This window comes from Juglans regia, chromosome 3 (assembly GCF_001411555.2).
Source record: "Juglans regia cultivar Chandler chromosome 3, Walnut 2.0, whole genome shotgun sequence".
NCBI lineage: Eukaryota > Viridiplantae > Streptophyta > Magnoliopsida > Fagales > Juglandaceae > Juglans > Juglans regia.
In genome coordinates this window covers 10,369,667-10,396,323 of record NC_049903.1, presented here as the reverse complement: position 1 = coordinate 10,396,323, position 26,657 = coordinate 10,369,667, and the positions used below count along the sequence as shown (strand labels likewise).

At 35.7% G+C, this 26,657-nt stretch overlaps 3 protein-coding genes and 1 long non-coding RNA gene across 11 annotated transcripts; all 4 read right to left on the bottom strand.

Annotated features, from left to right (window-relative positions):
- LOC108996565 (calcineurin B-like protein 3) lies at positions 1–9,121 on the bottom strand. Of its 5 annotated transcripts, none has more exons than XM_035688294.1 (10): positions 8,812–9,120; positions 7,766–7,823; positions 5,743–5,897; positions 4,941–5,023; positions 4,667–4,726; positions 3,739–3,847; positions 3,361–3,413; positions 2,021–2,101; positions 827–939; positions 1–413 (listed from the first exon to the last, which is right to left on the bottom strand). In XM_035688294.1, the coding sequence occupies exons 3-10, from the start codon at positions 5,864–5,866 to the stop codon at positions 356–358; spliced, it is 681 nt and encodes a 226-aa protein (XP_035544187.1). In that variant the 5' UTR covers positions 5,867–5,897; positions 7,766–7,823; positions 8,812–9,120; the 3' UTR covers positions 1–355. The 5 variants fall into 5 exon arrangements, with proteins under 5 accessions (XP_035544187.1, XP_035544189.1, XP_018828070.1 ...); XM_035688296.1 differs by having other exon boundaries at positions 8,945–9,098; XM_018972525.2 differs by lacking the exon at positions 7,766–7,823 and having other exon boundaries at positions 8,812–9,121.
- A 601-nt stretch (positions 9,122–9,722) lies between these two features.
- On the bottom strand, positions 9,723–17,077 carry LOC108996564 (BTB/POZ domain-containing protein At5g47800-like). Of its 3 annotated transcripts, none has more exons than XM_018972521.2 (7): positions 16,614–17,077; positions 13,695–14,222; positions 12,745–12,909; positions 12,543–12,612; positions 11,442–11,846; positions 10,593–11,333; positions 9,723–10,364 (listed from the first exon to the last, which is right to left on the bottom strand). In XM_018972521.2, the coding sequence occupies exons 3-7, from the start codon at positions 12,801–12,803 to the stop codon at positions 9,852–9,854; spliced, it is 1,788 nt and encodes a 595-aa protein (XP_018828066.1). In that variant the 5' UTR covers positions 12,804–12,909; positions 13,695–14,222; positions 16,614–17,077; the 3' UTR covers positions 9,723–9,851. The 3 variants fall into 3 exon arrangements, with proteins under 3 accessions (XP_018828066.1, XP_018828068.1, XP_018828069.1); XM_018972523.2 differs by lacking the exon at positions 13,695–14,222 and having other exon boundaries at positions 16,614–16,665; positions 16,797–17,076; XM_018972524.2 differs by having other exon boundaries at positions 11,442–11,840; positions 16,614–17,032.
- Positions 17,078–19,003: 1,926 nt separating this feature from the next.
- Positions 19,004–21,082, bottom strand: LOC108996520. Of its 2 annotated transcripts, XR_001997021.2 has the most exons (5): positions 20,974–21,082; positions 20,220–20,308; positions 19,481–19,596; positions 19,322–19,367; positions 19,004–19,196 (listed from the first exon to the last, which is right to left on the bottom strand). It is a non-coding gene; the product is annotated as an uncharacterized LOC108996520 (long non-coding RNA). The 2 variants fall into 2 exon arrangements; XR_001997020.2 differs by having other exon boundaries at positions 19,322–19,596.
- A 1,708-nt stretch (positions 21,083–22,790) lies between these two features.
- On the bottom strand, positions 22,791–25,789 carry LOC108996573 (protein phosphatase 1 regulatory inhibitor subunit PPP1R8 homolog). Its single transcript, XM_018972545.2, has 2 exons — positions 24,928–25,789; positions 22,791–24,194 (listed from the first exon to the last, which is right to left on the bottom strand). The coding sequence occupies exons 1-2, from the start codon at positions 25,350–25,352 to the stop codon at positions 23,384–23,386; spliced, it is 1,236 nt and encodes a 411-aa protein (XP_018828090.1). The 5' UTR covers positions 25,353–25,789; the 3' UTR covers positions 22,791–23,383.
- Between the last annotated feature and the right edge of the window lie 868 nt (positions 25,790–26,657).

Genomic DNA, 26,657 nt, shown 5'->3' with positions numbered 1-26,657 from the left:
TCCAAAAAATCTACCATCTCTGATGAAAACCCTTCAATGAAATATCTCACAAGTAAAATGTTTTTAAAAGCTAATATGGCACGTGCCTGCCACATCAGCAGTGTGCCCCGGGGCTGTATATAGATTTATTGGGCACAATAACACAAACCAGCAGTTACCTTTCCCCTCTTATTTCTAGTGAAGCAAACACAATTATACCAACCAAATAACAAATAACAAATAACAAATAATAAATAATCAAGATCCTCTCTGACTATGAAGTATGAACCTTTGCACAGAAAAACGCCACATCGATGGTAAAAGGAAACAAGCTGTTCCAGTTATAGACTATCAACTCCATGTAGGCTTTGAAATTCTAGGTATCATCAACTTGTGAGTGAAAAACAAAACTTGGGAATGTGGTGGTGATGTCTCTGTCCAAGAAGAAATGGATCCATGTCAGTAACAGCCAACAAGAATTTGAGTTTAGGAACTAGTTCGTGATTGAAGATGAAAACAGAGAAAAAAAAACACGATTTTAAATTACAGAATAGCCAATGCTAGTGACATTGCACTGTCTTTAATAGGTCATATTCCACATCTCTGGAGTCATTTAATATATCTCTAATCTCCAGAACGTTCCATCAATATAGCTCAAGATTAGTATATAAAATATATTGAGGGGAAAATACCATGCAACTTATTTCAGCAGGAGACAACATATATCAATTTCCAACAGGAAATAATACTCATTTTATACTCTCGGTAGAACTTCTACCATCCACTAATAAGTGATGCTCCAATCCTCGTATTTCAGGGAAATATATAGCAATAACAGATAACTCACTTAAGATATTGAAGAGTCATATTCTTCAAAAGGGATGAATGCCGCAAAACAAGGCTTCGCCACTCTTCCTTGTCTATCTTTCCATCATGTTTAGTATCAGCTTCCTCAAAGGTCTAAAATAACCAACAAAAAAAAAAACATAACATATGGTGAGAGAATCATAATTGCAATACTTTTACATTCTCCAAGTTTAAAATGTTTATTGTACAGTCTTGAGCCATTTATTATTACTAGATTGACAAAATAAGGGCATAAAAGTTATATGTGCACTGCAGGATTCTTAGATGATCAATCATTGTTCTGAAATTCAACTTCTTCTTAAACTCAGAGACTGAAGAGCACTAATATCAACCTCCTGCAGCTGTCCAATCCCGTTACTTTTTCTTTTTCTTTTTCATTTCATAAGCAGGTGTTCAAATCCTTCTACCGGTGCCATTTAAAACTTGCCTGCCAAATAGTACATCACTGCCGATTTCTGGATAATTTATAAGTTAAATTGGGAGAACAACTTATTTACATTAGAGGGTTGCCCCGTTGCATTTGAAGCATTGATCTTTCACTGCGAAATAAGTTCCCCTAGAGGGTTTGTTATCTCATGCTTTAATGTTGTTTTTAAAGCATTTCCTGGTCAGACATACCCAGAACAAATCCACATTTGCCATGCAATTTTAGGAACACGTAAAAATTATCTTATTCAGCAACTTTTCCTGAAAACTCTACAAGAAAATTGACCTATAATGCACCCGTTTGGGATTGTGACCCGTTCTTCTGTATTGGGAAACAAGTAGCGTACCTTTGATTTACTTTAAATTGTTTTAGGAGATTTACTTTAAATTGTTTTAGGATTGTACCATGTTTGACATGTTTAGTAGGATTGGCTTGTGTTCTGGGGTTTGTATGAAAAGAGTGAAACAGAATTGGTTTGTTGTACATTATACAGTGCACATAACTGTGATAGGAAAAATATATAAAACAGAGAGCACAAATTAGTGAAACAGATGGACTGAATCAAGACAAAATATATATATATATTTTATTGGTAAACAAGATTTTATTGATCATAAGAATAGGCAAGAGCCCACTGAATCAAGACAAAAATATATATATATATATATATTTTATTGGTAAACAAGATTTTATTGTTCATAAGAATAGGCAAGAGCCCAATGGATCAAGACAATAGTAAGAGAGTACCTTGTCAATGATACTTTCTATCACATCATCTGAAAGATTCATACCAGATTCAGCAAGTGTGGCCACTACCATTTGCTTCACCTATGCATTAAAATGTTCAGCAATCAATTTCCTTTGGATCCATGCATCGTTATTTTTTTTTTAAGAGAGTAGCTACAAACTCAAGCTGAGGTCACGTATGAGATACAAAACGAAGTAAAAAGCAGTTTTAACAAAATCATGTGCCACATCCAAAATGTTAAGGTAAAAACAAGTAAAAGCACTGTTAACAAACTCATGTGCCACATCCAAGATTTTGAGGTAAAACCAATTTAGGAGCTCAAAACAGTGAAACAAAAGGTTGTTAGTGGTCTTATCAGCATGATCCATGCAAATGCAGCATGTATACTTCCACTATCATTGTGGTGGGGGACAACCTGCTATATCGACCTAGCTGGCCAGCTCCCCAATGACTCTGCTGCTGCAAGAGGTTTGCCCTCATTTTCTTTTTTGGCATATGTGCTATCAAAGATTAGCGTGTTAAGTCCTCAAAGTTCAAACTGAAAAGCATATGCTAATTCATTGCTCAAGAGGCTTCAGAATTTAGAATCTGCTGATACAGAGGCATCTGGTAAATATAGCAGGTCTTTAAAGGGTAATCTCCTCACTACCTTCTATGATGTATTTAATGTGAAGTATAAGAATGTTCAAGAACTTGGAGCTTCTAATTTGGAAGCTCAAAGGTGCTTTATGAAATTAGATTTATTAACTTCCTTGGGTATTTTGGTCCATGGGTGCCTTTCTGGATTATAACTTTGGTCCTCCAAGACTGATGCTTCATGTATTTTCAGGATGCCCACTGTTTTGTTTTCTATTCATAAAGCTTTTCATTCATTCGAAAAGAAAAAATAAAAATAAAAACGAAAAAAAAGGGGGTTTATATGATCAACAAATGCTGTGATGTCAGATTTTAGGTACTCCAATATCATCTCAAAGAAGAATGGAATGGTGAAAATAGCCTTCTGCTAACAACATTTTAACCTTCCATGCTAATACCCCAGAGCAATAACATGTGCTTAACATCCTAATGAAAATAAAGGCCACGAATACAAGTATAATTTTCCATTTCAAGAAAATAAAATAACAGAAAAAATAGTGATACACAATACAGGTTGCTTAAAATGGCTGTGCAATCGCATTGGGTAACTCAAAAAAGAAGATCTACGATATCGGCAGTTAAGAACACCGAGTGCAAAGATTAATGGGTTCTATATAAATAGTTGAGCAAAGATTAATGACTTCTACAAGGATAGTTAATAAGATATGATATATTCACTCCACTGAACTTAGGACAGTAATACCTCCTGTCTCTCGATGAACCCTTGCTGTTTGAGGTCATACAGTCGGAATGAAACTGCAATAATAAAAAAGTTAGGCAACCCTTTTCTCACCATACATTTGTGTGTGTGTGTGTGTGTGTGTGTACGCTTGTGTAGCTAATCACATTAGCCATCACCATGTGATTAGCAGAGTCAAAGGGCTCTAGCACCATGGAGAAAAAAGCAAACACAGAAGAACCAAGCTGTTACCATAGACAACTAGTCTCTCATCCTATTCAAACCCCCAATAAAATGGTGAAGGTATAAAATAAGAATCATGGACAAGCTACAGCTCCCTTCTCTACTAGATTAAGGCACCTGGATGGATTCTTTAATTTCTAAATATGAGCTGATGCTTACACTCGATCTTTTCATCGATTGGAGCATTGGGGTGAAAGACCGAGAGAGCACGTGCAAACTCTTCAAAGTCTAATATCCCATTGTGCTTTGTATCAAACAAGTCGAATACCTATAAATTTGGAAAACAGATGGTTATAATTAGCAAATGTACTCACTCATGAACATGCATGCATGTGTGTGTGTGTTTGTGGACTTCAAGGTAATTACCAAAATTCATTTAAGCTTAAACCAGTCAGCTAACAAACACAATATAAGAACAAATTAAGCACATGTACAAATCTCATGGCATAACATAGGCTCAAAGCCAGTGAACCTAGGCTAGGTATTTTAACCATATGATATGTCAGCAGATCTATGGTGACACAGAAAGGAACTTAAAAGTTATTTCATTTCTACCAAGTGAAGAATGTGTAGAATGCTTTCTTAAAGGGGTAAAGACCAATGTTTTGAATACCGTACCGGATGGCGTACCGGTCAAGACACTGGAACGAAATATTTCGGTACCGGTACCGTTTCGTGTACCGTTTCGGGATAGTCGATATATGAATAAATTATATATATAAATATATATAACAATTATATTCTAAAATAATAGTTTATATATGAATAAATTATATATAAATACATACATACATATAAATTATAAATAGTCTAATCTAAATTGGGGGTCAAAAAATAAACTTATAGTTTGAAAAAACGAAAAAAAAAAAAACACACAGGCCGAAATATCGGCCGGTACAGGCCGAAATTTAGGCCGGTACGGCCGGTATTTTGGCCGGTACGGTATATATCTAGTACCTGTACCGGCCGGACGGCCGAAACGAAAAATTTCGGCCGTACCGGCCGGTACGGTACGAAATTAAAAACATTGGTAAAGACACGTCAAACCAGACCAACAAAAAACTGAAGATAACATATAAAGAAGTACCCGATCAGCGAATAAGCTCTCCTTTTTGTTTGTCTTGAACAATGCTAGTTGAAATTCTTCCTGAAACATGATATGCACAATGTAAATACAAGTGTGAGATAAGTCACGAAAAACTGTGCATCAATCTCCATGAAATTATTTTTCCTATTCAAAAGGAGAGTAAAATCATTACATAGAAATGGAATAAAATCCAAGTCACTTTCAGATTGGAAGTGCAAGCAATTATGTTAACCTAAAATATGATACCATGATGATTTGTGGTGGAATCTAGTACCTTATGGATCAGCCCGTCGTCTATCACAGCACTGCTAATCTTCTTAAACAGTTCATAAAGCGCTTCTATCTCACTTACACTAACTGCATTTGAAGAAAAATAAAATATCTCAACATGCTTCAGATGTTTATACTAATACATAAAGTGTAAAGATAATTAACAAGAACAGATCAAATATTGGAAAATCAATCCCATGGGGTTGGCTCAAGTGGTAAGGTTTTTGGTCTTGGTGTTATGCTCCCAAGTCTAAGGTCCGAACCACTGGGTGCAAACAATTTCTTGGGGCCATCGGACTAGAGGAATTTCTCATTGAATTACCCTAGGTGCACTTGTGGAAAACTCCTTGCCCAAGGGCCTATGCACAGCCGAGATTAATCGGGACTTTGTCCCCAACACCCGGTGCAAATAAAGAAAATATGATAAAAAATATTGGAAAATCCACTAAGACGATGTCAATAACCACTCTGGATATCAGATAGTACCCACATCATGAGGACCTCTACATGCCTCCGGGCTTTTGTCACAGCACTTCAAAGAGAGAGAAGCAAACTACCTCATTTTTCTAGTTTTAAATGTCCCATTGACAAAGGGAAAAAGAACTTCGTCAGCTAGATACCTATTTAAGAGACCTTAGATGACATTCTTTTCGTGATCAGTTTAGGATTTGGAAGACACGACTGGCTGTTCAATTAACAATATAACTGAAAGGGGCAACAACCCGATGACTCTTCTATCACTTGATGTTCCAAGACATGCTTCCTGTCATCTAGAACCGGAAAGTTCAACAAAGAAGGCAACATACAGACTGTCTCTCTAGCAAGAGCTTCTGGATCTTGAAGACCTTTGGGTTGATTATATAAATCAGTGTCACAGCAATTTATAAAAGCAGCACACAAATGCTTTAATCCGTCTAGGCACTGCACCATGATCTTTTCCTGAATTCAAAATGCTCCATACCTGTGCACAAAGAAAAACTACTTCTTGAAAATGTAACACACCTAACACAAGCCCGCATGCTAAAGCTTTATTCAAAAGGAGCAATCTTTTAATTCTCCAGCTGACCCAGGGTCTAGATAGAATGTGGTCAAGCAAACAAAGTGCAGTTCGAAAAAATTAATGAACTTTCTAGAATGCTGGTTATTTATGACAGATTAACACGTTACCACCCAACCAATGTTGATGAAAGTGACAAAAAAAAAAAAAAAAAAGCAAGCATTATCAATAAATATAATTTCAATTAGCAGTCGTTTGAAATATATTCCATGTTGTTCTGTTTCTGATAAACTTCAATTTTGATTGTCAGAAATAACAATTTTGCTCTCAGTCACGAATCTACATGAGATATGAGGATTAGAATCTCATTTCTTATTCATTTTCCATCATTTTTTAGTCCAAGATTACTTAAGTTCATCTAAACAAAGTTAAACGAAATTTTCTAAGATAAAAACTAGTACAAACAATTACAGAAAAAATTTATTTTAAATCTTCCAAGTTTGACGGTTTTGTAACAAATCTATCATTTTGTCTACTTTTATAAAAAATCTCTTTCACATCAGGCATCCAGCAATATATGAGCACATCGAATAAGCTAACCATAACATTGATCGCATTATGATGACAATAACTGCAACCTTCCTTTTTCTTTCGAAGTGGATCAAAATAAGTGCATACAGATGACATAGCATGCTTGTCAAGACATTATATCAGTCATAAAAAAATTATGAGAACGCAGTTACTCTCGGAATAACTTTAGGAAAGCTCAAAGCTCCAGTTCAACACCTTTAGGTACACAGGATTGAAGCAGACCGAGAATGTGGTGCATGAAAATAAAAATACGCAGGCAATCTTAATGACTGTCTAAAGAACATTGTGAATCATTGGCATGCTGAACTGCTAACATATATAAAATGACTACTTTGAAGTCCAAATTTTTTACAAAAGAATTCAATCACATTTTGTCATCATAAATACTATAATACTTAAATATATAAGAGAATAAAATATCAGAACCTCCCAATTTATTTGAACCTCAGATTTTTATAAGAAACCAAAACCTTTTTTTTTTTTAACTTTTCTCCTTTAATTCTGTCTCCTTGTCAAAAAATAAAGCAGAAGTTTGTAAAATCGAATGTGTACGGTGAAAGATAAAGCAAAACAAAGCGAAACAAAGCAGTCCAATCTATCCTCTTTTGTCACCATACATATCTTAATAGGAAGAGAACATCAGAATCAGAACAACTCTTAACTCCTATAGTTAGAAGAGCCCAACAATTCTCTTTTCTTTTCTTTTTTCCTTCTTTTTTTGCACCATCTTCTCAGCAACAACAAATCATAAATGCAAAATGGAAACCACCAATACAGAAACTATCAAGTGGAAACAATAGATTCAACATAAATAAATAAAAAACATCAGAAACTCTACTTTCTTTCACTCCTCCCTCTTCTCAGAAACAAAGCAAGCACATGTGCAATACGATAAAGGCCACATACAATTGATAGAATAAAGAATCAACAACTAGTTTCACAATGGAAAAATATCTGATCCTTTTGTCACCACATAAATTGAAAAAAGAAAATAGACTCGATCTTACACCATTCATTCTGTGGACTTCAGTAAGAACTTTAACTCTTTCCTTTTACTGCCACCTTGACAGTAATGAAATCATAATGAAACAAGATAAATGCCAGTATGTTATAAATAATTAAGCAGAATTATGTAATGGCGTCAACAATTGGATTGATATTACATTTGAAAGCATGACAACAGAAAACAATATGCTGCTTTGTTGCATGCAAATAAATAAAAAGAAGCATTGGGATCTTACTTCATTCATGCTCTGAACAACTACCAAATATTCCTTTCCATTGTTCCATCCTTCCAGGCTACAAACAAAGCATATGCTATACTAAAAAGCAGACACATGTATATGCATATGGAGAACAGTTTTATTGCAAGAAAATGACAATTACAACCAGCTACAGCCAAACCCCTTAGAACACAATACGGCAGCTGGGCATGAAACTATATGCGCATGCATGTAATCGGCAGCAGGCCAACCATTAATTTCTACAATTATCTAATTTTGTCCACTCTCAATGGTTCGCTGTGATGGTCCATGTCAAAGAACTTTTAGGCTTATACACTGAATGCTTACAACTAATTCAATCTCAAGCGCTTTTATTATTAGAATACAAAAGTTTGTTAAACCAGGGGCATCTTTTCGGGATTCATCTGCATTATTACCCCAAGTTCTTAGATACCATTACATAAAAAAGATAAAGAAACAGATGCCAACTGCAAATTACTAAAAACCGAAACTTAACCTGACACAATTGGGTAATGATACTTTACAATTAGTTTACAATTCATTTTAAATCAACCAATGTAATTGTCACACTTCATTAAAAGATCATTTCAATTTTACTTAACTACCCTTCATTTTAAGTAGAGTAGTAAACTAATTGTAGACTTATCATTTTCCGACACAATTTGCCTTGAAATCAACCTCAAGTTGAACTTAGTCAGTAATAAACGAACGGGAATACTTCAGTATCAGCGTCAATTTTTTTATAATTACATAGTCAACATCATAGTCAATTATGGCAATGCAAGAAACAGAAACATTAGAGAGCCGATTTAAAAAACCTAATGTTTCCGGTCTAGGAACTCCAATGCCACCATTGAAAACCAAAATTGAGACATAATACACGGAAAAATAAGACTCCATAACGGATCAAACAGAAACCACCAAAAAAGATTTGAACTTTTTCATTCAAATCATTTCATACACAAAGGGCAGTATCGATGAATAATAATATGATTAACAGAGAAAGAAGTGCGGAGCCAGTATAAAGGGCAAAAGCGGTTTACCTTTTCAGGAAAACCAAGACGGGGAAAGAAGAGAGAGCCACCAACGTGAGGAGGAGGACGAGTCAGTCATGTCTAACCAATAATTTCTATTCCTTCTCTTCTTTGTTCAAACAACGAAAATAAAAAGCCTTACCAGAATCGTCGTGGTGGAGTTTTAATAAGCAGGTTCATGATTGCGATTGACTAGAAATTAAAAAGAGAATCTGGGTTTTTTTCCTCCGAAAAATCTTGGATTTTTAAGCTGCTGCATTAAGCTATGTATATTTGGAAGGCAAAGGTGGGAAACCACAACCCCATTTCGGGAAGAAGGGTTTTTATTTCCAAACACGTGGCTCTTTATGGTGGTCCAGTGATCACGTGGAGTTGAGACCATTGGAGTTAGGTGGTCCTGAGACTGTGATTCACGATGCCTACATCTGCAGAAAGTCTACGTTGTCCCGTCCATTCAGGAAGTTCATCAGCCGTTCAAGCTTTTTGGCAACGAGAGTACCTCATTATTATTTTTTATTTTATTATTATTTTTTATCTATTTTTTAACTATTTATTATTTTTTATTTATTTTTATTATTATTTAATATTTTATTTTTATTTTTTTTATTTTTTTTTTATTATTATTTATAAACATTCTCAACATTTCTCAACATCCAAACGTACCCTTATAGTCAACCTAGGCGGAAGTGTTTCAATCAGTTGGTCTACGTCATATTCTCAAAGCAAAATGTCTGCAGTGGGTAAAGATCTCCTCCATTAACTTTTATTCTACTCATTGGCTTTCCTATGCAACGTTAGGGGGAGTCGATGTGCACTCGACTTCAGGCTACTTTTGGGATTTGGGTATGTCATCTGTGTGAAAAGGTCCCAACTTTTTTTTTCCAAGTGGATTGTTTGACTTTTAACAGCACATTCCCAACTAGTTAACAATTTTCTCAGGACACAATTGATGCAAATGGCTTATAAATAGTTTAAAAGAAAAACATTTTGGTAACAGAACAAAGGCCAATTACAGTAAGATGAATCAGAAACAGGATGGTCTCTATTTACTATCTGTCTCTGCCTTTGTCACGGCTATGGTCCGATCTGCTTCCCTTTGGTATGATCTTTTTAGGATCCAACTTGCTCCTAGGCGTTACTTCTTCTCTAATCTCCTTCCCCTTCTCTGACTCCACTTCCTCAATTTCTCCAATGGTCAACTTTCTTTCCAATGCTAGGGACAATTTCTCATTTGATCTCTTCATTTTGAGTTGATCTTTTTCAGTGGTTCCAGAAATGGTGGTCCTTCCCGTGCCTTCCCTTCTACCAAACTTTTCATCTGGACCCAGTTTTAGCTTACCCTCATTGTTTACTGTAGTTGGTGTCTGCTTTCCTCTAGGACTCAGCTCCGAGGGTAGTAGCTTGGAACCTCTCTCTTGCTCAAAAAAGAGGACTTGCACCACAGTTCTCAATGGTAGCCGTTCGTTTTTCACAGCATGGGCACGTACCTCTGGAGACAATTTTTGGCAGTCTAGACTCCGGCAGAGGCGCTTTTTGTCCGCTTTACTCAGATCTGCATGCTCCTGTTAACAATTTGAGACACATTGTACAAGTGTGGAAGAAATGAAATTAGTGATTAAAGTAATGCTGCACTTGCTTGCTGCTAATATCAAATTCAAATGCTTTCAGCTAGAAAACAAAACAAGAATCATATTGCCCTGCATCTTACAGCATTAGGACTTTAATAATTTGAAAGCACATTGCAAGTTGCTTTAATCAATCCTTCAACCAGCTTATATTTTGAATGATACCTTTAGATAAATGTTGATTGCCTTGTAAAGATCATCATGTTCTGGCCGCGCAATATCTGGTAATGCCTCAGCAAGAGATATTATTTTAGATACTGGCATGTTGACATCTTTTGCAACCACTTGAAGATAAGAATCAACGAGCTTCCCAACCTTCCTCATGGATCCCAAAAACTGGCTGTTTTCAGCCGCTGTAGGGGACTGTCTTCTCCATAGCACCACTAAGCTTTCTAATACTGCCACAACTAAGTCAACATCGTAAGAGTACTCCTCAGAGGTCGAGTGTAAGGGAAATAGCATGTCACTCACTGTTGCCTCCTCAAATTGCAGGCTAGATCTCCTTACGAGTTCTGTCTTTATCACTGGAGAGGCTCCTACATAATGCGCTATGCTAAGAAGCCTTAGCAAAAATCCAACTGAAACCGATCCTCGATCCCCAGGAATCATGTTCACAATACTTTCAAGAACTCGCCTATATTTGTCCATGAGTTCTTCAGTTTGAGACACTGAATTCCCAAGAGGATTATTTTTTGTAGTATCCGGTAACCAACGACAGGCATAAACATGCAAGGCTTCACCAATTAGCTGTGGTGGCAGGATATATGTCGATCTGATGGCAAGGATCATACAGCGGAACAGGTCTATGTCAAGCTCAGATATATCCTCCGTCCACCAATCCCTCGGGACAGAATGTTGGTGTTTCTTTGAGTAACCTGGTCTAGTATAAGTGTAGGACCATGTCACCTGCAGAGAGTTATCTAAACAAAGAGTTATATCTAAAGAAGAACATAATCTTAAATTCCCATCATCTTAGAATGATGTTACTCTGGTGAATATAAGCAAAATTTTCACCTTTGCTGGGGGTGTGAGGACCTTCTCAACAATGGAATCGATGCAGTTTCTGGTGATTCCATAGGTCTCAGACCACTCAGGTAGATTGGATGTGCTCTGGAGTGTGACAATGGAATCCTTCCAACCTTCTAAAATGCATGAAGTGAAGAAAGCCTCAAGTTTGAGAACCAAGTTTCCCTTCTCTACGGTTTCATTCATTCCAAGGAATTTAGCAGCACAGAGTGCTGGTACAAAGTTGTGAGCACTGACATTAATCGTAATCCCATAGCAAAACTTAGCACACAGTTCAAAAGCATCTTCCCCTCCAGGAAGATCATGAAGCTCGACAGTAACGTTGTTGGAATCGCCAGCCTCTGAGCAGAGGCGTTGTAAGAGGCCACACTTTGGAAGAAGTGGAAACTGCAGCTAAGACCAGCACAATTAACAAGGATCTGATTAAGAGACTCTAATAGAAAAGAAACATAACCCTATAAGCACAAGATTCTGCATATTTCAGGATTTACTTTTGCATGATTTTTTTTGTTGAGGAATAATCCAATGTTGCTCGTGGATAAGGTTGAACCGGTTTTATGAGATAAGTTAGGCCTATGAATTCTTTATAGTATAGCCTGCCACAAGACGAATAGAGACCTACACTACTTACCCTGTGACTAGGATCAAGAAAAATATTGGCTTACACGTGAGGAAGGGTGTTGAGGAATAATCACATATTGCATGTGGACAAGGTCTTGGACATGTTTATAAAGAATGAGCAATCCTTTCTTGTAAAACCGATTTTATGAGATAAGTTATGCCCATAAATTTCTTCATTTTCAAGATCCGGTTAATTTCCCTACTTTACATCATTTTCATACGCTCTCTTTCTAGATTAATTTTCTGCATGTGTTCATAATATATGATATGTAACATCTACTTCTATTTGATCTTGATCAAAGACTCGTGTACTGATCAGTAGTCTTGAGTGGGAAACATACAGGAAGTCATTCATGGATTAACAAAATGAAAGTTCCACCCCTAAAGATTTGAAACAAAAAACCAAACAAAAATTGCATCGCTAAAGAACAGAAATGCAATGATCATATATTCCATATCAGTTCATACCTTATGGAGAAGATAAACGAAATCATTAATTTGTATGACAATATCGCTAGGTAAGTCTGAAATCACCGTCCTATATATGTAGAACACAAACTCCATGAGTATAAGCCCTCAAATACAACACATGATTTCTGACCAAATAATACAAGTTGATGATAGCTGATCACGACGATACATAAGTATGTGTATATATATATATATATACCTGGTGGCTTCTTCTGTGTGAAAGGTGTCCGGCCTCGTACCAATTTTCATGAACTTCATTTTTATATGATGGTTCTCTCTTATGCAAAGATCTTGATCAGTCCTTCATATGCAAAATTGGAACGTGTCCTTTCCAGATGATTTCGAAATGAAATTATCCAAAAATCTAAAAATTGGTCATATTTCATGATGGAGATCAAAAAAGTGTCAAAGAAAGTACATTGGCATGCAATTAATGCATGCACAAAATTAGGTGCGTGGACAAAAGATTCACAAAATAATCTAAGCAGTGATATTATCATAATATCGGAGAATTATCAACTTCTTTGGAAAGAGAAACATAATATTAATTAATGAAAGCTAAATTAATAAATGATATGGAGAAAAATAAAAACAAGAGAGTAAATATCTATAAGCTAAAACTAAAACCTCGCGAGTGATCAAAGTTATATATATATATATAGAGAGAGAGAGAGAGAGAGAGAATAAATTAATTTAAAACTAAAACTAAAAATCAATTGGAAAAGAGGGATCGAATATTAGAGAGTGTTTAATTAGAAGTACTGCGTACTTGCGGCCAATAAATATAGATTTTGACTAAAGGGTGATGATCTAGTACCTGCAAAAGTTGATGATCAGTGAAATATGCTCGAATGAATTGATCAGTCGAACATCGTTTGGCTCACAGATTTGGCAAATCAAACTAAATAAAGCAACAAAATTTGAGGAAAATAAAATAAAAAAATGGGAAGAGAAAATCGAATGGAAATATATGTGTAGAAGGGAAAATAGAGAACATGAAAGACATGCAGGTTTTGGGTTTCATCGTTCTTGAGGATATGCAGATCAATTTCGAAGTATATATCATGCAGGACTTGGAAATTCACTAGCACTAGCAGATTCTGAATATTGGGACCGGAGGACTGAATATCGAGGAGTCCTTAACCTCACCTTGCATCCAACAAATTAAGGCCTCTTAACCGACCTCATGATTTTCAGCATGCAATAAACCCCCCAGCAAGCTGCCTTTCGATTTATAGATCAAGGAATTGTTTCATCTAGAAATAAGAAGAAAGCAACACCGAACCAAACTTGAATATCTTCGATCTTTTTACTGTGATATGCGCTGGAACAGATGATGTTAGCTAGAGGAGGAGTCACAAAAAAAGAGGCAGTACTAAACCATGCAAACCTGTTTCTGCTGATCTTTAGAAGTTACTTTAAAGTCAATCAATTATATATGTGGTTGAAGTTCAACTACTACGTACACATTAGACTCAGGATGTTTTCAGCCTTTTGTGCCAATTCCTGACACATGTAAGATGAAACTGAACACCCTCATGATCAGCATTCAGTTTATATAGATCATGACATAATTTTAACGCCAACCACATACAATAATTCATGATCTTTTGGATGCCCGGAAACAAATTCATGTAAGAGTCCGCCAGATCACTAGCTTTACTCAGTCTCTTTTACCTGTTAATGGTTGTCAACAATTCAGGGGCTCTTAAAATTTATGTATATAACATGATTTAATAATGTTCGAAAAATTTATAAAAATATTAATATATATAAATATTATACAACCCAGTTCATATATATCTACTTCTGATCTTGATCTGGCGCTTTAGTTCTCAAAAGTCGATAGGATTTTACTCCAGCAAACGGTACTCAAGATCATATGATCGGAAAATAATTAGATGAAACTTAATTTGATTATATAAATATGAAGCCTTAAAAGATATCAAGCACGTAGCAAGAGCTAGCATGATGATTGTTGCTGCTTTTTAATAGTCACATGAACATGCGCCAGTACTGCCAGACGCGGTACTGCATCTTTTCTACCTTTCACAATATACTACAAGTTCTTCAGATATCAGAATATAATCATTTCGAAAAAGAAGAGAGAGAGAGAGAGCAGAGAGCAGCTTAGAAAAGAAATTAAAGGGAACAAAATCCTCTTTAAAGTGTCAGCAATATATATTAACAGTGGAGTATTTATACAACCTTAGCCTTTTTCCCTAGGAAATTATTTCGGTCAAAACAAACTTTTCTTTAATTATCTTTTATGTTAATTTGTATCCAAAAAAAAAAAAAAAAACAATGAACAACATGGAACAAGATCATATATACTTTTTCTTTCACAAGTAACCTAACTAGACATATTAATATTAAAAAACATAACCATGATGTTAGCCATGGATATATACTATGTTATTTGAACTCGATCCGAGGCATCAATTCGTTTTATGTTGGCAAATTAATTTCGATTTTCACCAAAAATCTAAGATAAAAAGAGTTCAAAAATACCCAATTATATTTGATTCAATATATATATATATATATATATATAGTTTGCATGCACCTACATATATAATCCGAGGTGCTCGAAATGATGTTTAAGGGCTTGGCCATTGAACTTTTAGTCATGCAGAGATTCCCGCATGACTTCTATAATATTCATGACTTCATGAACTGTCATTAGCAGATAAAAATCCAAGTTGCTATAAACTGTGAGAAAGCTGATCTGACACGTCTCTAGTCACAATATATATCTTCTAAATTAGGAAGTAATATTAGCAGTTAGCTAGAGATATGATGTGGTTAGCTAGGTGGAATGATGAGTCTAGCTAGGTTGGTCTACACTATATTATAAGTATATATGATATGATTTGATGTTAAGTACTCCTAATTGCATGCATTTATGTTTGGTGCCCATTAATGCACTGAGTATACTCTATGGTCTCTTAACCATCCCAGTACTTCCCTAGGAGAAATGAGAAGGGTACTGTACCAGAACTGGAGTCTATCAATCCCTAATCAAGGTTGTATCAGCCCCTAAAACATTGCTTAGAAAAATATATTTTGATTTGTTTGGCATCAAAGTATACTTATAGATTATACTGTTCTCAGACAAGAAAGAGCGCCCATACTTTTAGTTTCTCAGGGAAAAAATGGAAAAAAGAAAAGAAAAAGAAACTTTCCCCAAGTCATCAATAGGAGAAGAGAAAAGGGAAAAAAAAAAAACAAAAGAAGAATCTTCTATTGCTCTATAGTTCCAAAGGAGTAATGGGATGTTGGTCCAGGCGCATTTATCACCACTCGGTTGAAGTCTAACCTAGCTTGGTCTCTGCTTTCGCAGACAAATGGTGGCAAAGAAAGAACCACAGCGTTAATGTGGCACAGCACCCAATACTTATTTTATCAGATCGAGAAAAGCCCTCCAAGTTTTTTCTTCTAAGCAGGAAAATAATGGCAGACTCTCCCCAAGTCCCAAGCGACCTTTTTCAAAAGGCAGCTTTAACAGATCCCAACATCATGAAACATGAACGATCAGAAAATGAATTGCTAGCTTCTGTCAGTACTCTAGCTCAATCGCTTGCATACTCTTATCAGATTGGCCTTCAAAGCTGGATGATTGGATGCCACTCGCTATGGTCTTTAGCCACTTATGTTAACACTCTTTTTGACATTGATAAAGAACTTTCTTTTAAGCCCCCATCCCCCCAAAGGCTTTAAGGGTTTATTTCTTTCTTTTTGTCCATATTCTTTTGGAATTTTTTATTTAACGCCTACAGTATAGTCTCTTTTTTCTACTCATTTTATCTGCTAGCAAAGTATAGCAGAATCTTCATGATCTGTAATCTGTATACTTGAGTGAAAAGGCACCTTGAGCTTTTGGGTTGGGTTTTGGAGTGGGATACAGCAATCACCACAAGATTTCCATTAATCAATATTATCACCACTAAATTATCCTCTACACCACCAGAGTTAGCCCAGCAGTGCGACGACTGAACGAATACTGGAAAATACATTGGAAATTCAGACCACTCAGGTGGGAGGGAGATCACGGGAAGAGAGACGTACCACATATATCTGACTGATGTCGCCTGCTTCCAAGAAAGCATCACGGTTTAATCTACAATTGAAAAGCTGCAAATTTAGCCTTTGAACTCCAACTGACGGCACAAAGTATAGAGGGCAGGTGAAGCTGAGAGACCCCCTTCTGATTCAAACCAGCAACATGGGGGCCTAAAGTCAGGAACAAACCCATATATGCATCGGCGTACATGAACATGAGATGCATAAATGCGGACGTCCAATGGATTTCATGCAAATAATCCTCAGAGAGAGAGAGAGAGAGAGAGAGAGAGAGAGGGAGGGAGGGAGGGCTATGCGTTTGTGTTAAAATCAGCTAGTGAGACACACCAACTAAATAAAAATGAGGCCCCCAGTGTCTCACCAAGAGTATTGGAATGCAGAGAGAGAGAGAGTGGTTGGTTGGTATTAGTCAACATGGTAATATATCAAAAGCATATTATGATAAGCCGCTTGAACAGAATAGAAATGGAATGGAAAAGCGAAGCAGCTGTCTCTTCTCTTTTCTCCAAAGAGCTTGAAATTTGTGCTCTATGATTGAATTCACAAAAAAGCATGCAAGGGCAAGTGGGCAAGCGGCAAGCCTTTCGGGGAGTGCTCCTATCTAAATTAACAAGGCTAGATAGCTTCTCGTGGGTCCAATCTCTCTCTCTCTCTCTCTCTCTCTAGTATTTGAAAGATATACATATATATATATATATATATATATCCTCCCTCAATTGATCTGTTCATCCTTCATCATGCTTCTCCCCACTATCTTTTGGTATATTCTTCCTCCATAGGTCTCCATGATCTGCATGTCGGCCACGTGTCTTGTCCTGTACCGTTTGTTACATCATCTTGATGGGATTTCCCTGGCTTGTGTGTTGGTTGCTTTGGAGGCCAAACACAGACAACTACTTCCTCTTCCTGCCCATCAATGTGTTTTGTAAATTTCATGCGTGTAGCTAGCTAGCTACTGCCAGCTTGCTTGCCGTTTCTTTCTCATGTGTTCGTGTGCATTAGCACGTGTACGAGTCTTTTCTCATTTCATTTAACCTTTTTTGAAGGTATTGTCTTTAATTTTGATCATGTCCCACATGATTTTTTTTATGTAAATTACAAGCAGAAGAAGGCCCACCCCATCCCTTCAATCTCTTCCTTTGAAGGGGATGTGCTAACTGTTGAGAACCTTTTTTTTCCTTTTATGTATCCTAAAGCTTTAAAGCATTATCAGTAGTTCATCATGTATTAGCTTAAAGCAAATTAGCAATAATATAAATTAATTATTCTGCAATCCCACCCTAACCCAATTATGTTATGATCATGATGATCAGGTGCTGATGATCATCATCATCATGACGATCACAATCTTAACCCATCCATCCATCCATCCATCATCACCATCATCATTATTGAAAATTACTTAATTTCAAGTTTCTTAATTAATTAGATTTTGTTTATCATTGTGCAGTATCTAAACTAATCTTCCGGAAAAGCCAATGATCATGTGCCTAATTTGTCTATCCCCTTTTATCTAGTTCTAATTGTTTAATTAATTTGCTACTTTATTGATATTTCATGATTATTTAGCAACTAATATATAAATTAATCATAAAACGAAATACTTGCCGACAAATATTACAAATACTATAGTAAGTTATAAGTATTTATATGCTTTTTTAATTTCATTTTATATACATCTTTTTTGCAAGATAGAGGAGTTTAATTATCATCAAGTTAATACGATCGGTGGCCATTTTAGGATTCGTTGTAAATCTAATAACCTACATCCAATTACAATTACGCAAATCAATAGTTCAAGTGGCAAACGTCAAGTACTCTCGGATGCATGAGATCAGATTATTGTGATTGCATGTCATAAATATGCTAACTCATGTGCAAGAGTAGTCACTGGCTACAACAAATACCTATTTTTCTCGCGATCGATTGCCGTCATGAAATAAAATTGATGACATAAATTATTTTTCTCCATGAAAAGCCCAACTCGTGAGAAATGCCTACATTTTCCTTCTCACAAGATTAGTCGCGGGAAAAAAATTATTTCACCATGAAAAATATGATAGTCTTTGGTAGTAAATCGTGAGAAAAATGCTTGTTTTCACAAAGGAAAATGATATTTCCAACAAAACATTTCATCGGAAATTCTTATTTATGAATAAATCTTATCGTGGGAAATAATTACTTTTAGAAAAAAAAAAGTATGCTCCGCAAGTTATTACTCGCAGCAAATGTTTAAAGATTCAGAAAAAAAAAGTTATAAAAGCAAGAAAATGATAACTGAGAACAAATTATAAAATCGAAAGAAATGGTCTAATAAAAGTTAAAATATATATATATATATATATATATATATATATGTATATGAACCCTGAATATCCAAATTCACACTCATAATAATCTCAAAAAAATATTTAAAATTGTGCTAACATGTTCACAAGAAAAACTTCTAACGAGAACCCAAGAGCTTGAAAATTTAGTGCTCTAGCACTAATGAAAATATTCAAATAGAAACACTTTATAACAAAAACTACTACAACTTAGGGATAACAATAAATCTTCTTTCCTTTCCTGCAATCAGATAATAAGGCACAAAAATTAAACCACATCAATCAAAACTTAAAAATAGAAATGAAATGCAAGACTAACCCAACTAAGAAGGCACAAATAAATGCAGTAGCAGAGAGTAACTCAACTGGAAGTTATCAAGGACCATCACTGCAGCAATAGACTAGCCCAAACCTTTTGAAATAAGATGCTGAATCAGTAGGAGGATATCAATGGCCATCTTCTATTGCTTATTAAATTGACAAAAAGAAAGTTACATCTTCTACCCAACATAAACATGAACTCACTCTGTATACCAAAATCGGACCTCTCCATATACGACTGAACGCATAGCAAATGTACACAAAGTTAAGAACCGTATACAATAAGGTTCAAGTCAAAGCCATGATACCAAAACTTGAGGCTGCAAAGCAAAACAGAATATAATAAACAATTCAACTTTTTTAAATTTCAATTCAATTTTTTTAAATACTAAAATAATAATAATATTACAAAATATTATTTTAAACTTCCATCTAAAACCAAAAACTCTCATCTCACTATCCAAACCTACGTAGGCTACATTTTCACCTCAAGCGAGCTACCATAAGTTGCAGGAGACAAAGGTTGCAGGGCACAATGGAAATAACAAAAGGTTTACAGATATAATTAGATCATAACTCTATCCCACCAAGTGTTCACTAATTCCATCCAACTGATTTAGCTATTTTCTGGGACACTTTGCCTAAGAGTCCTTGAAACTTGAAAGTAAGAAAAATTGATGTATTCCAGTTTACACCAATGTTTCTATCTCCCAATATGCCATGTCCAGGTTCAGCCCCTACCTGGCGTGTGCTTTATCATAACTTTATGTTACTGAGTAAGAAAATATTCTCCAAACCGAATGATAGGATGAAAAGATATGTCCCTTATGAAATGTACATAATACTCTGCAGTCCTCAATATTCATCTAGCAGGAATAAAAAGCTCTGCAGTCCTCGATGTACATAATACTCTGCAGTCCTCCATATTAAAGAAAATATTTACCAAGCTATGCTTCAGGGCACCGACGACAACATCTTCATTGGAATCTAAGGACATTATGGTGTTGCCAAAGTTGGGAGGGCCGATTCAATCTGACAAAAGAAAATGCACATATAGGATTTCATAGGAAAATGCATCCAGAATTCTATTGCAGAACAGTTTATTTTAGAGATATTGCAGAAAGTAAGGTTCTCATAAATTAGAAGTATCAATACCTTCATCGTCTGAGGCTCTTTCCATTTCTCCATTCTAATAAAAATAACTCAATCCTAAACAAAGGAATGCCTTTGAAACTCTTATTAATGCATTTTTCATATAGTCTATTTGCTTATGTGTTAACCACAAATCCATTCAACCTATCCAGTAAGTTCTTCAAGGGGTATATTTTCCTTCATAAAGGAACTTCCGATTTAGTATGTATTGTTTGTGCCAAACAAATAATATTTAGGTAGTGGAAGTTTCTAATTTACATTTACATGCCTGAGGAACCACAGATTCAGAATATGCATAACACCAAAATAGTTGTAATCCGTGGGGAATATAAGAAACAGAACTACGAAAAAGCCCATCAAAAGCAAATATAGCATTTCAACAAGATTCAATGTCTAGACCGGTTTCATTTTCTTGGCATCTTTTTTTAAATAAACCTAGAAAATATAAGTTGATTTCGTACGAAGATTCAAGTACCTATGCTCGATCAAATAACATTACAGGCAGAATTAGAAAATGAATACAGAGAGGATTAAAAAAAACTAACCAAAAATCGCAAAACCCAAATGAGAAACAGATACCCTGCACCTGATGAACTCGCAAGAAGTTTAATAAACCATCAGTCTAATAGTAAGCTCCACCATTTAAAGCTACACAGATCCATCACAAAATCATTAATAGAGGATATATGAAATATGAAAATAAAAAAAATATAAAAAAAATACATATTTTTAAGTGATATGCTAAAATCCAAAACTTATGTTTAAAATTTTTACAAAAAAAAAATCTCTAATTTTTATATCCAACTATTTCTTTTCTTACAAATTTTTGCTCGCCCACGTGATATCATTGCAAAAGGCTCGTCTTTTTTTCACGGATAATTTTTGTGTCCTCAACTAAGTATTTTCCTTGATAGTATATTTTGAAAAAAAAAAAAAAAAACTCATGGAAAAATGTCAAATTTCTTGTAGTGAGTGTTAGATTCATATTGGTTTCTTAAGTACTATATATAACTGGACTTTATAATGGTTTCGATTAATGGTAATTGCGACCTTGATTAGTCATTTTGTAATACATCATGTACTCTAGAATGTGATTAATTAGTTCCTTTGAGATTTACATATAGAACTTCTCTCTCTGGGATCCCATTCTCAATACATGATCATGTTTTGCTAATTCACATGATTAACCTTTTATGATATTATGATCACCATGCACCATATATCAATCTTGCATTAAACTTCACGATTAAGCCTTGATCCTCCATCAAGTCTGGTCTGTAAGAATTTCGAGTACTTTATTTTCCTAAAATTTCTAATTTTATTGTTTACAAAAATAACATCAATAAAAGAAAAAGAAAGGGATAATCATGATGATCATTGAGATCATTAGCACAACATCATTGAAATCATTAGCATAAATCACTTGTTGCTTTCTCTAATATATGAATATAACCGTGCTGTGGCCACCATGCAAAAATGAAGCCATCCTTCGATTCGGAAAAGCCAACCTGCTTGCATCCAACTGCATGCCTCTTCTTTCCTGCACCAACCAATCACCGATGCTGTTGCTTGCATCCTAGTTTTTTTTTTAATCCGGGTGGGGTACTTGTACCTGTTATCACATCAGGCTAGCTCTAGGATATGACAGCTCAAATGCAAAACCAAGGGGCGTGCCCAGATTCTAAGCCAGAGGCTCAAATTCAATTGAATCGGCTCTGTTTCAACTTTTAGGAGCCCATAAAGTTGGTCTTCGGCTGCGGATTTAAGATGTGTCGTGATCATGCAGTAATTGGAATAGATATACTTTTCGTTGATACTCACTTCCAACCTACAAAGAAAACCAAAGGCTACTAATACTTCCCTTGCACCATACCAAGAGAGAGAGAAATTCTAGATCTAGGATTTTCATCCCTTGTCCTGCGGCTGATGTAGAGTAATTTAAGTGATTTTTTTATTTAAAATACATCACATCAATCGATACAATTAAGAATAATAAATTCAACACGAAGAAGAACATCTTTTTTTTTCTGCTAGAAGATTAGAAAATTGATGGTCAACTGTTTAAAAAAAATGATCTAGACAAATCGGATTGCTCACCTAATCACCTTAATCTCATGGCCGACTGGAACCAAAAGAATGTTGGATATGAAGATAGGGAAACAGCGAAACACTTCTAGTAGGTATAGAATACCAAAGCAATTGTATGAGATATAGTCTCTTTTACATAGTCAAGACTCAAGCCCACACAATGTGTTAAGAATCACCTGTCGACCTACTACATAAGGACAACTTAAAGACACTAATCTCGTCACTAACTATCTAACAATTGCAACACACAAAAATTATACACTAATCCCCATAAGGACACAAAAATGAAACAAATGTGACAGTGCATTTGAAGTTTGCAAGAAGTGATCAAAGCACACTAAACCTTGGCATTCCTGTGACATTTTGTTTGGACACCGTGGAAAATATAATACGTGCTAAGCATCTATGAATGATCATTCATGGCAATTCCAGCTGACTTATGTTTTCTGTTTTCACCTTCTGTTATGGTCGAGGGGAAGTACCTTTGGTTGCCCATCATATGCAACCTATCATCATGAGCTTCCTTGTTGTTAGACCAATAAAAGCACATTACTACAGGTTTAAGCATGACCAAAGGAATAAGCAGAAAACAGCAAAAAATACAATTCTTTCTGCCTCTTGGGTAAAATACAAGTTCAGAGTTCCAGCCTTTGGTTATAAACTGTCTTGGAGATTTAAGAACCATTGAGCCTGGATGGCCATGCAGAAAATTTGTCGATGAATTACAACATATTTTCCCATTTTCAAGGGAAGCAAGCAGTTTCACATAATTTCGAGGAAATCCAGCTTCTCAAAACTCGATCACATTATCAAACCCAACAACAGGACAACAACAAAGCCTTCCACATCCGATTCAGCTCACATCAGTTAGTCACCAAATAAATCGTCATCATTGTCATCATCAACATTACCTGAATTCCCACTAGATGCCTTCCCTTGGATGTCTTTAATAGCAGAATCCGGTCTACCACCAGAACTAACAGAGGGATATGCCCAGGAAAAACCTACTTTTCCAGAAAATGATTCCCCATAGAGATCATCATAAATCCCACTTTTTGAAGTGGTTTTGACCTTATTCAAGACTTCCTGTAGCTTATGAGTCACCCCTTTCTGGGAAGTATTGTCCTCCTTCACAGAGGACTGTGGCTTTCCTTTGGGAATTACTGTAGACTGTACAAGGGACTCGTATTTTCCAACAAGACTTCCTTCTTTCATGCCTACTGGACCAGGTTCAGTTTCGACATCTGCACCATCAGAAACCCCAACGACTTCAACCAACTCTCCCCCAACTTGATCCCGGAAAGCCACTCTTAGCTTCTTTTTTCTCTTACTAGGCCTCTCTAATTGCTGCCTGTCATCTCTTCCCGCTTCTGAGCCATCAGATTCAATGGATTTAGACAGTAGGCCAGGCTTGCTCAGACCATAACGATTCAGAAGTGTGTTATAAGCCACTACAGCTTCTTCATCAGATGGATCAGGAGGCGGCGGTAAATTAATCTCTGTAGGCAGAGGAGGCCGAGGAAAAAGAGCCGCTTCATTCTTTCTCAAGATATATGTTCTTGTTGATGCAGCAAACCGCAAAGACTGCCCCACTTCAAGCTCCATAGGACTATCTTTAGTTAAGCGCTCATTTGCAACAAATGTACCGTGAGCAGATCCCAAATCAAGTACATATATGCTGTAGAAAAGATAACAGATAAAATGATGCCACAAATGCATGGAAAGAACTTCCAAACTCCACAACACCGAATCATGTTCAACAACTAACAAGCAATATTCATGTCTGTACAAGTATAAATCTCATGTGCTCCTGCCGTCATAGAGGGTAACAACATATTATTTTACCTCAGAACAACAAATGGACCACTGGAACAACAAGCGAAAACTCAATAAGATTGAACCAGAACCTCATATGATAAACATTGCTTTTATGCTGAGCTAATATTTGTTCTTTCTCAAGCAGATTATGATTTTTTAATTGATGAACTAGTATACAAATGAAACTAAATTGCAGCTGCACCAATTAACTTGCCATCCACCGAATAAGCAAGCCAATCCCACAATCTTTCCAAGCAAATTTTTGCTTGTAATCATCAAATATATCATATAGTATGGTTCAGCTTAAGATTCCCCTTATTACCTAAAATAAATCATCCTAGCCATTATTCTAGATTAAATGGTTCATATTTAATGGTATTTGAATTTATTATCCCATCCTCAGTTTTCAAAAATTCATTATATATCATTCAGTTGAATGCTAAAATGGCAAAAAAGATTTTAAAAACTCTTCTGTGGAGTCTCTAATATTCTATTTTAACATCATTTCAGAGAACATTATTTATCCGAAGAACGGATATAACAAGTACAATAGAAAATCATGTCAAAGTGAGGATTGAGAAAAGATGTCTAACCTTCCATTCTTATGAGGAATGACAGCCGCGTGCTGGCGTGAAACCGACTGGTGATCAAGAACGAAATCACAAGTATGAAACTGCCTACCAAAGATATGCCGCCGCCTATCTAGATTAATCCTATCAAGAACCTCTCCATCCTTCAAAACATCGAGGTAATAGACTCCCGGACGAGGCTCAATGGCCCAGTCGGGTGGTTGCCAAGTCGATTGGCCTCCTCCCACCTGAGTTAGCTGTTGCGTCTGCCCCACCTCTTGAGAAACATGAGGTTGTTGGTGCTGCTGCGCGGTGAGGTTTGAAAGTGAGGCCTTAGGGTTAGGGGCCAAGTGGGTATTGGGTTTGGAAGCGGAACTGTTGAGAGTCACCGAGAATGGTTCCAAGGATTGAGCTTTCTTGAATCGATCAAGACCAGCTCTTCCATACATTTCTTTTTCTTATCTTTTTCCTTAATCAGACACTCGATTAATAATAAAAAAAACAGCATGAAAGCGAGCTCAGCTAAGATGCAATTTTAGAATTAACAGCGAAAACTAACTACAAAACGCAACCCAGAGATCCAGCAGCACCTAATTCACTACGAAACCCAACCCCAAAGCTTCGATTTTGCATATGCTTTGCAAAAACCCTAAGCTTAAAAAACAAAATAAGAAAGCTTAGCATCAACACGATGATGATTGGTGATACGAAAGTCACAGAGGGTAAAGCCAAAATATCGCAAGAAATAAATTTTAAAAAAAAATTAAAAAAAAAATTAGGGTTTCTGCAGCTACGGGCTCCTCTGGACTAGGGAATTAGGAGAGAGAGGGCAGGAGAGAGCAGCAGCGTCATTGGCTCTAATATTTGGAGGGCAAAAACTAAACCCAGTTATTCGGCGACACCTGGTGTTATTTTATGCCACTTTTCGTTAATAATCATCGGATTTGACATGAGAAATCATATTTTTCGTTGCAAGTTTTAATACTTTTTCTTTTTCTTTTTTTAAATTGAATAAATATGATATTTATATATAAAAAAATTTTAATAACTGATTTAATTTTTTAGAGAATACGCATGACTTTTACTTTAAACTATATATGACATTACTATTTCATAATAATAAAGAATAAAAGAGCAAGCGGCCGGGTGCAAACATAAATGTAAGAGATGCATAACAGATCAAGATTAAATAAAAAAAAATGTCCAATAGATTTAATAAATTGGAACCAATCCATGTTTGAATCAATAAAAATAATGAGTAATACTCGATACAATAATATGTTATGCAAATATCGCACACTTATTTTGAAAAAAAAATGATGTCTATTATTTTTTTTTTTTATGTAGATCTCATATTTATTCATTTTTTGAAATATTAATAGACAACGTTTATACATTCTATAACTACAAATATCATATCTCAAGCGATTTGCAAAAAAAATACTTGTATCAAATCACGTTAGTTAGATTTTTTAGAACCCTTTTATTCTTAAAGCATTTCTCTTTTTAAAAGGGGGGGAAAATAGAAGAAGGATAAAGAATCACGTCACTCTATAGTTTATACAACCTTTTGAGTTCTATGTGATTTGCCAAAGATCTGCCCTTCTTTTAGTTTATTTTTTATTCCCTTAAATTTGTACTTGGAAGTATTCCATATATTTTGTTCGACGGTACATTAAGCATGAGAGAGAGAGAGAGAGAGAGAGAGAGGTTAAATTCTAGCTTGCCAAACAGACAGACAGGACTTGTAGAGA

What these genes read in the sequence shown, in the direction of transcription:
- LOC108996565 (XM_018972525.2), bottom strand. Translation starts at nt 5,866, where the DNA reads ATGGTGCAGTGCCTAGACGGATTAAAGCATTTGTGTGCTGCTTTTATA. An exon ending in TCTTGCTAGAGAGACAGTCT is followed by an intron (nt 5,024 to 5,742) that starts GTATGTTGCCTT and finishes CTTCAAATGCAG; the next exon opens with TTAGTGTAAGTGAGATAGAA. An exon ending in AGAGCTTATTCGCTGATCGG is followed by an intron (nt 3,848 to 4,666) that starts GTACTTCTTTAT and finishes CCAAATTTATAG; the next exon opens with GTATTCGACTTGTTTGATAC.
- LOC108996564 (XM_018972521.2), bottom strand. Translation starts at nt 12,803, where the DNA reads ATGAAGTTCATGAAAATTGGTACGAGGCCGGACACCTTTCACACAGAA. An exon ending in CACACAGAAGAAGCCACCAG is followed by an intron (nt 12,613 to 12,744) that starts GTATATATATAT and finishes CTACATATATAG; the next exon opens with GACGGTGATTTCAGACTTAC. An exon ending in CAATCAACATTTATCTAAAG is followed by an intron (nt 10,365 to 10,592) that starts GTATCATTCAAA and finishes AATTGTTAACAG; the next exon opens with GAGCATGCAGATCTGAGTAA.
- LOC108996573 (XM_018972545.2), bottom strand. Translation starts at nt 25,352, where the DNA reads ATGTATGGAAGAGCTGGTCTTGATCGATTCAAGAAAGCTCAATCCTTG. An exon ending in ATTCCTCATAAGAATGGAAG is followed by an intron (nt 24,195 to 24,927) that starts GTTAGACATCTT and finishes TCTTTTCTACAG; the next exon opens with CATATATGTACTTGATTTGG.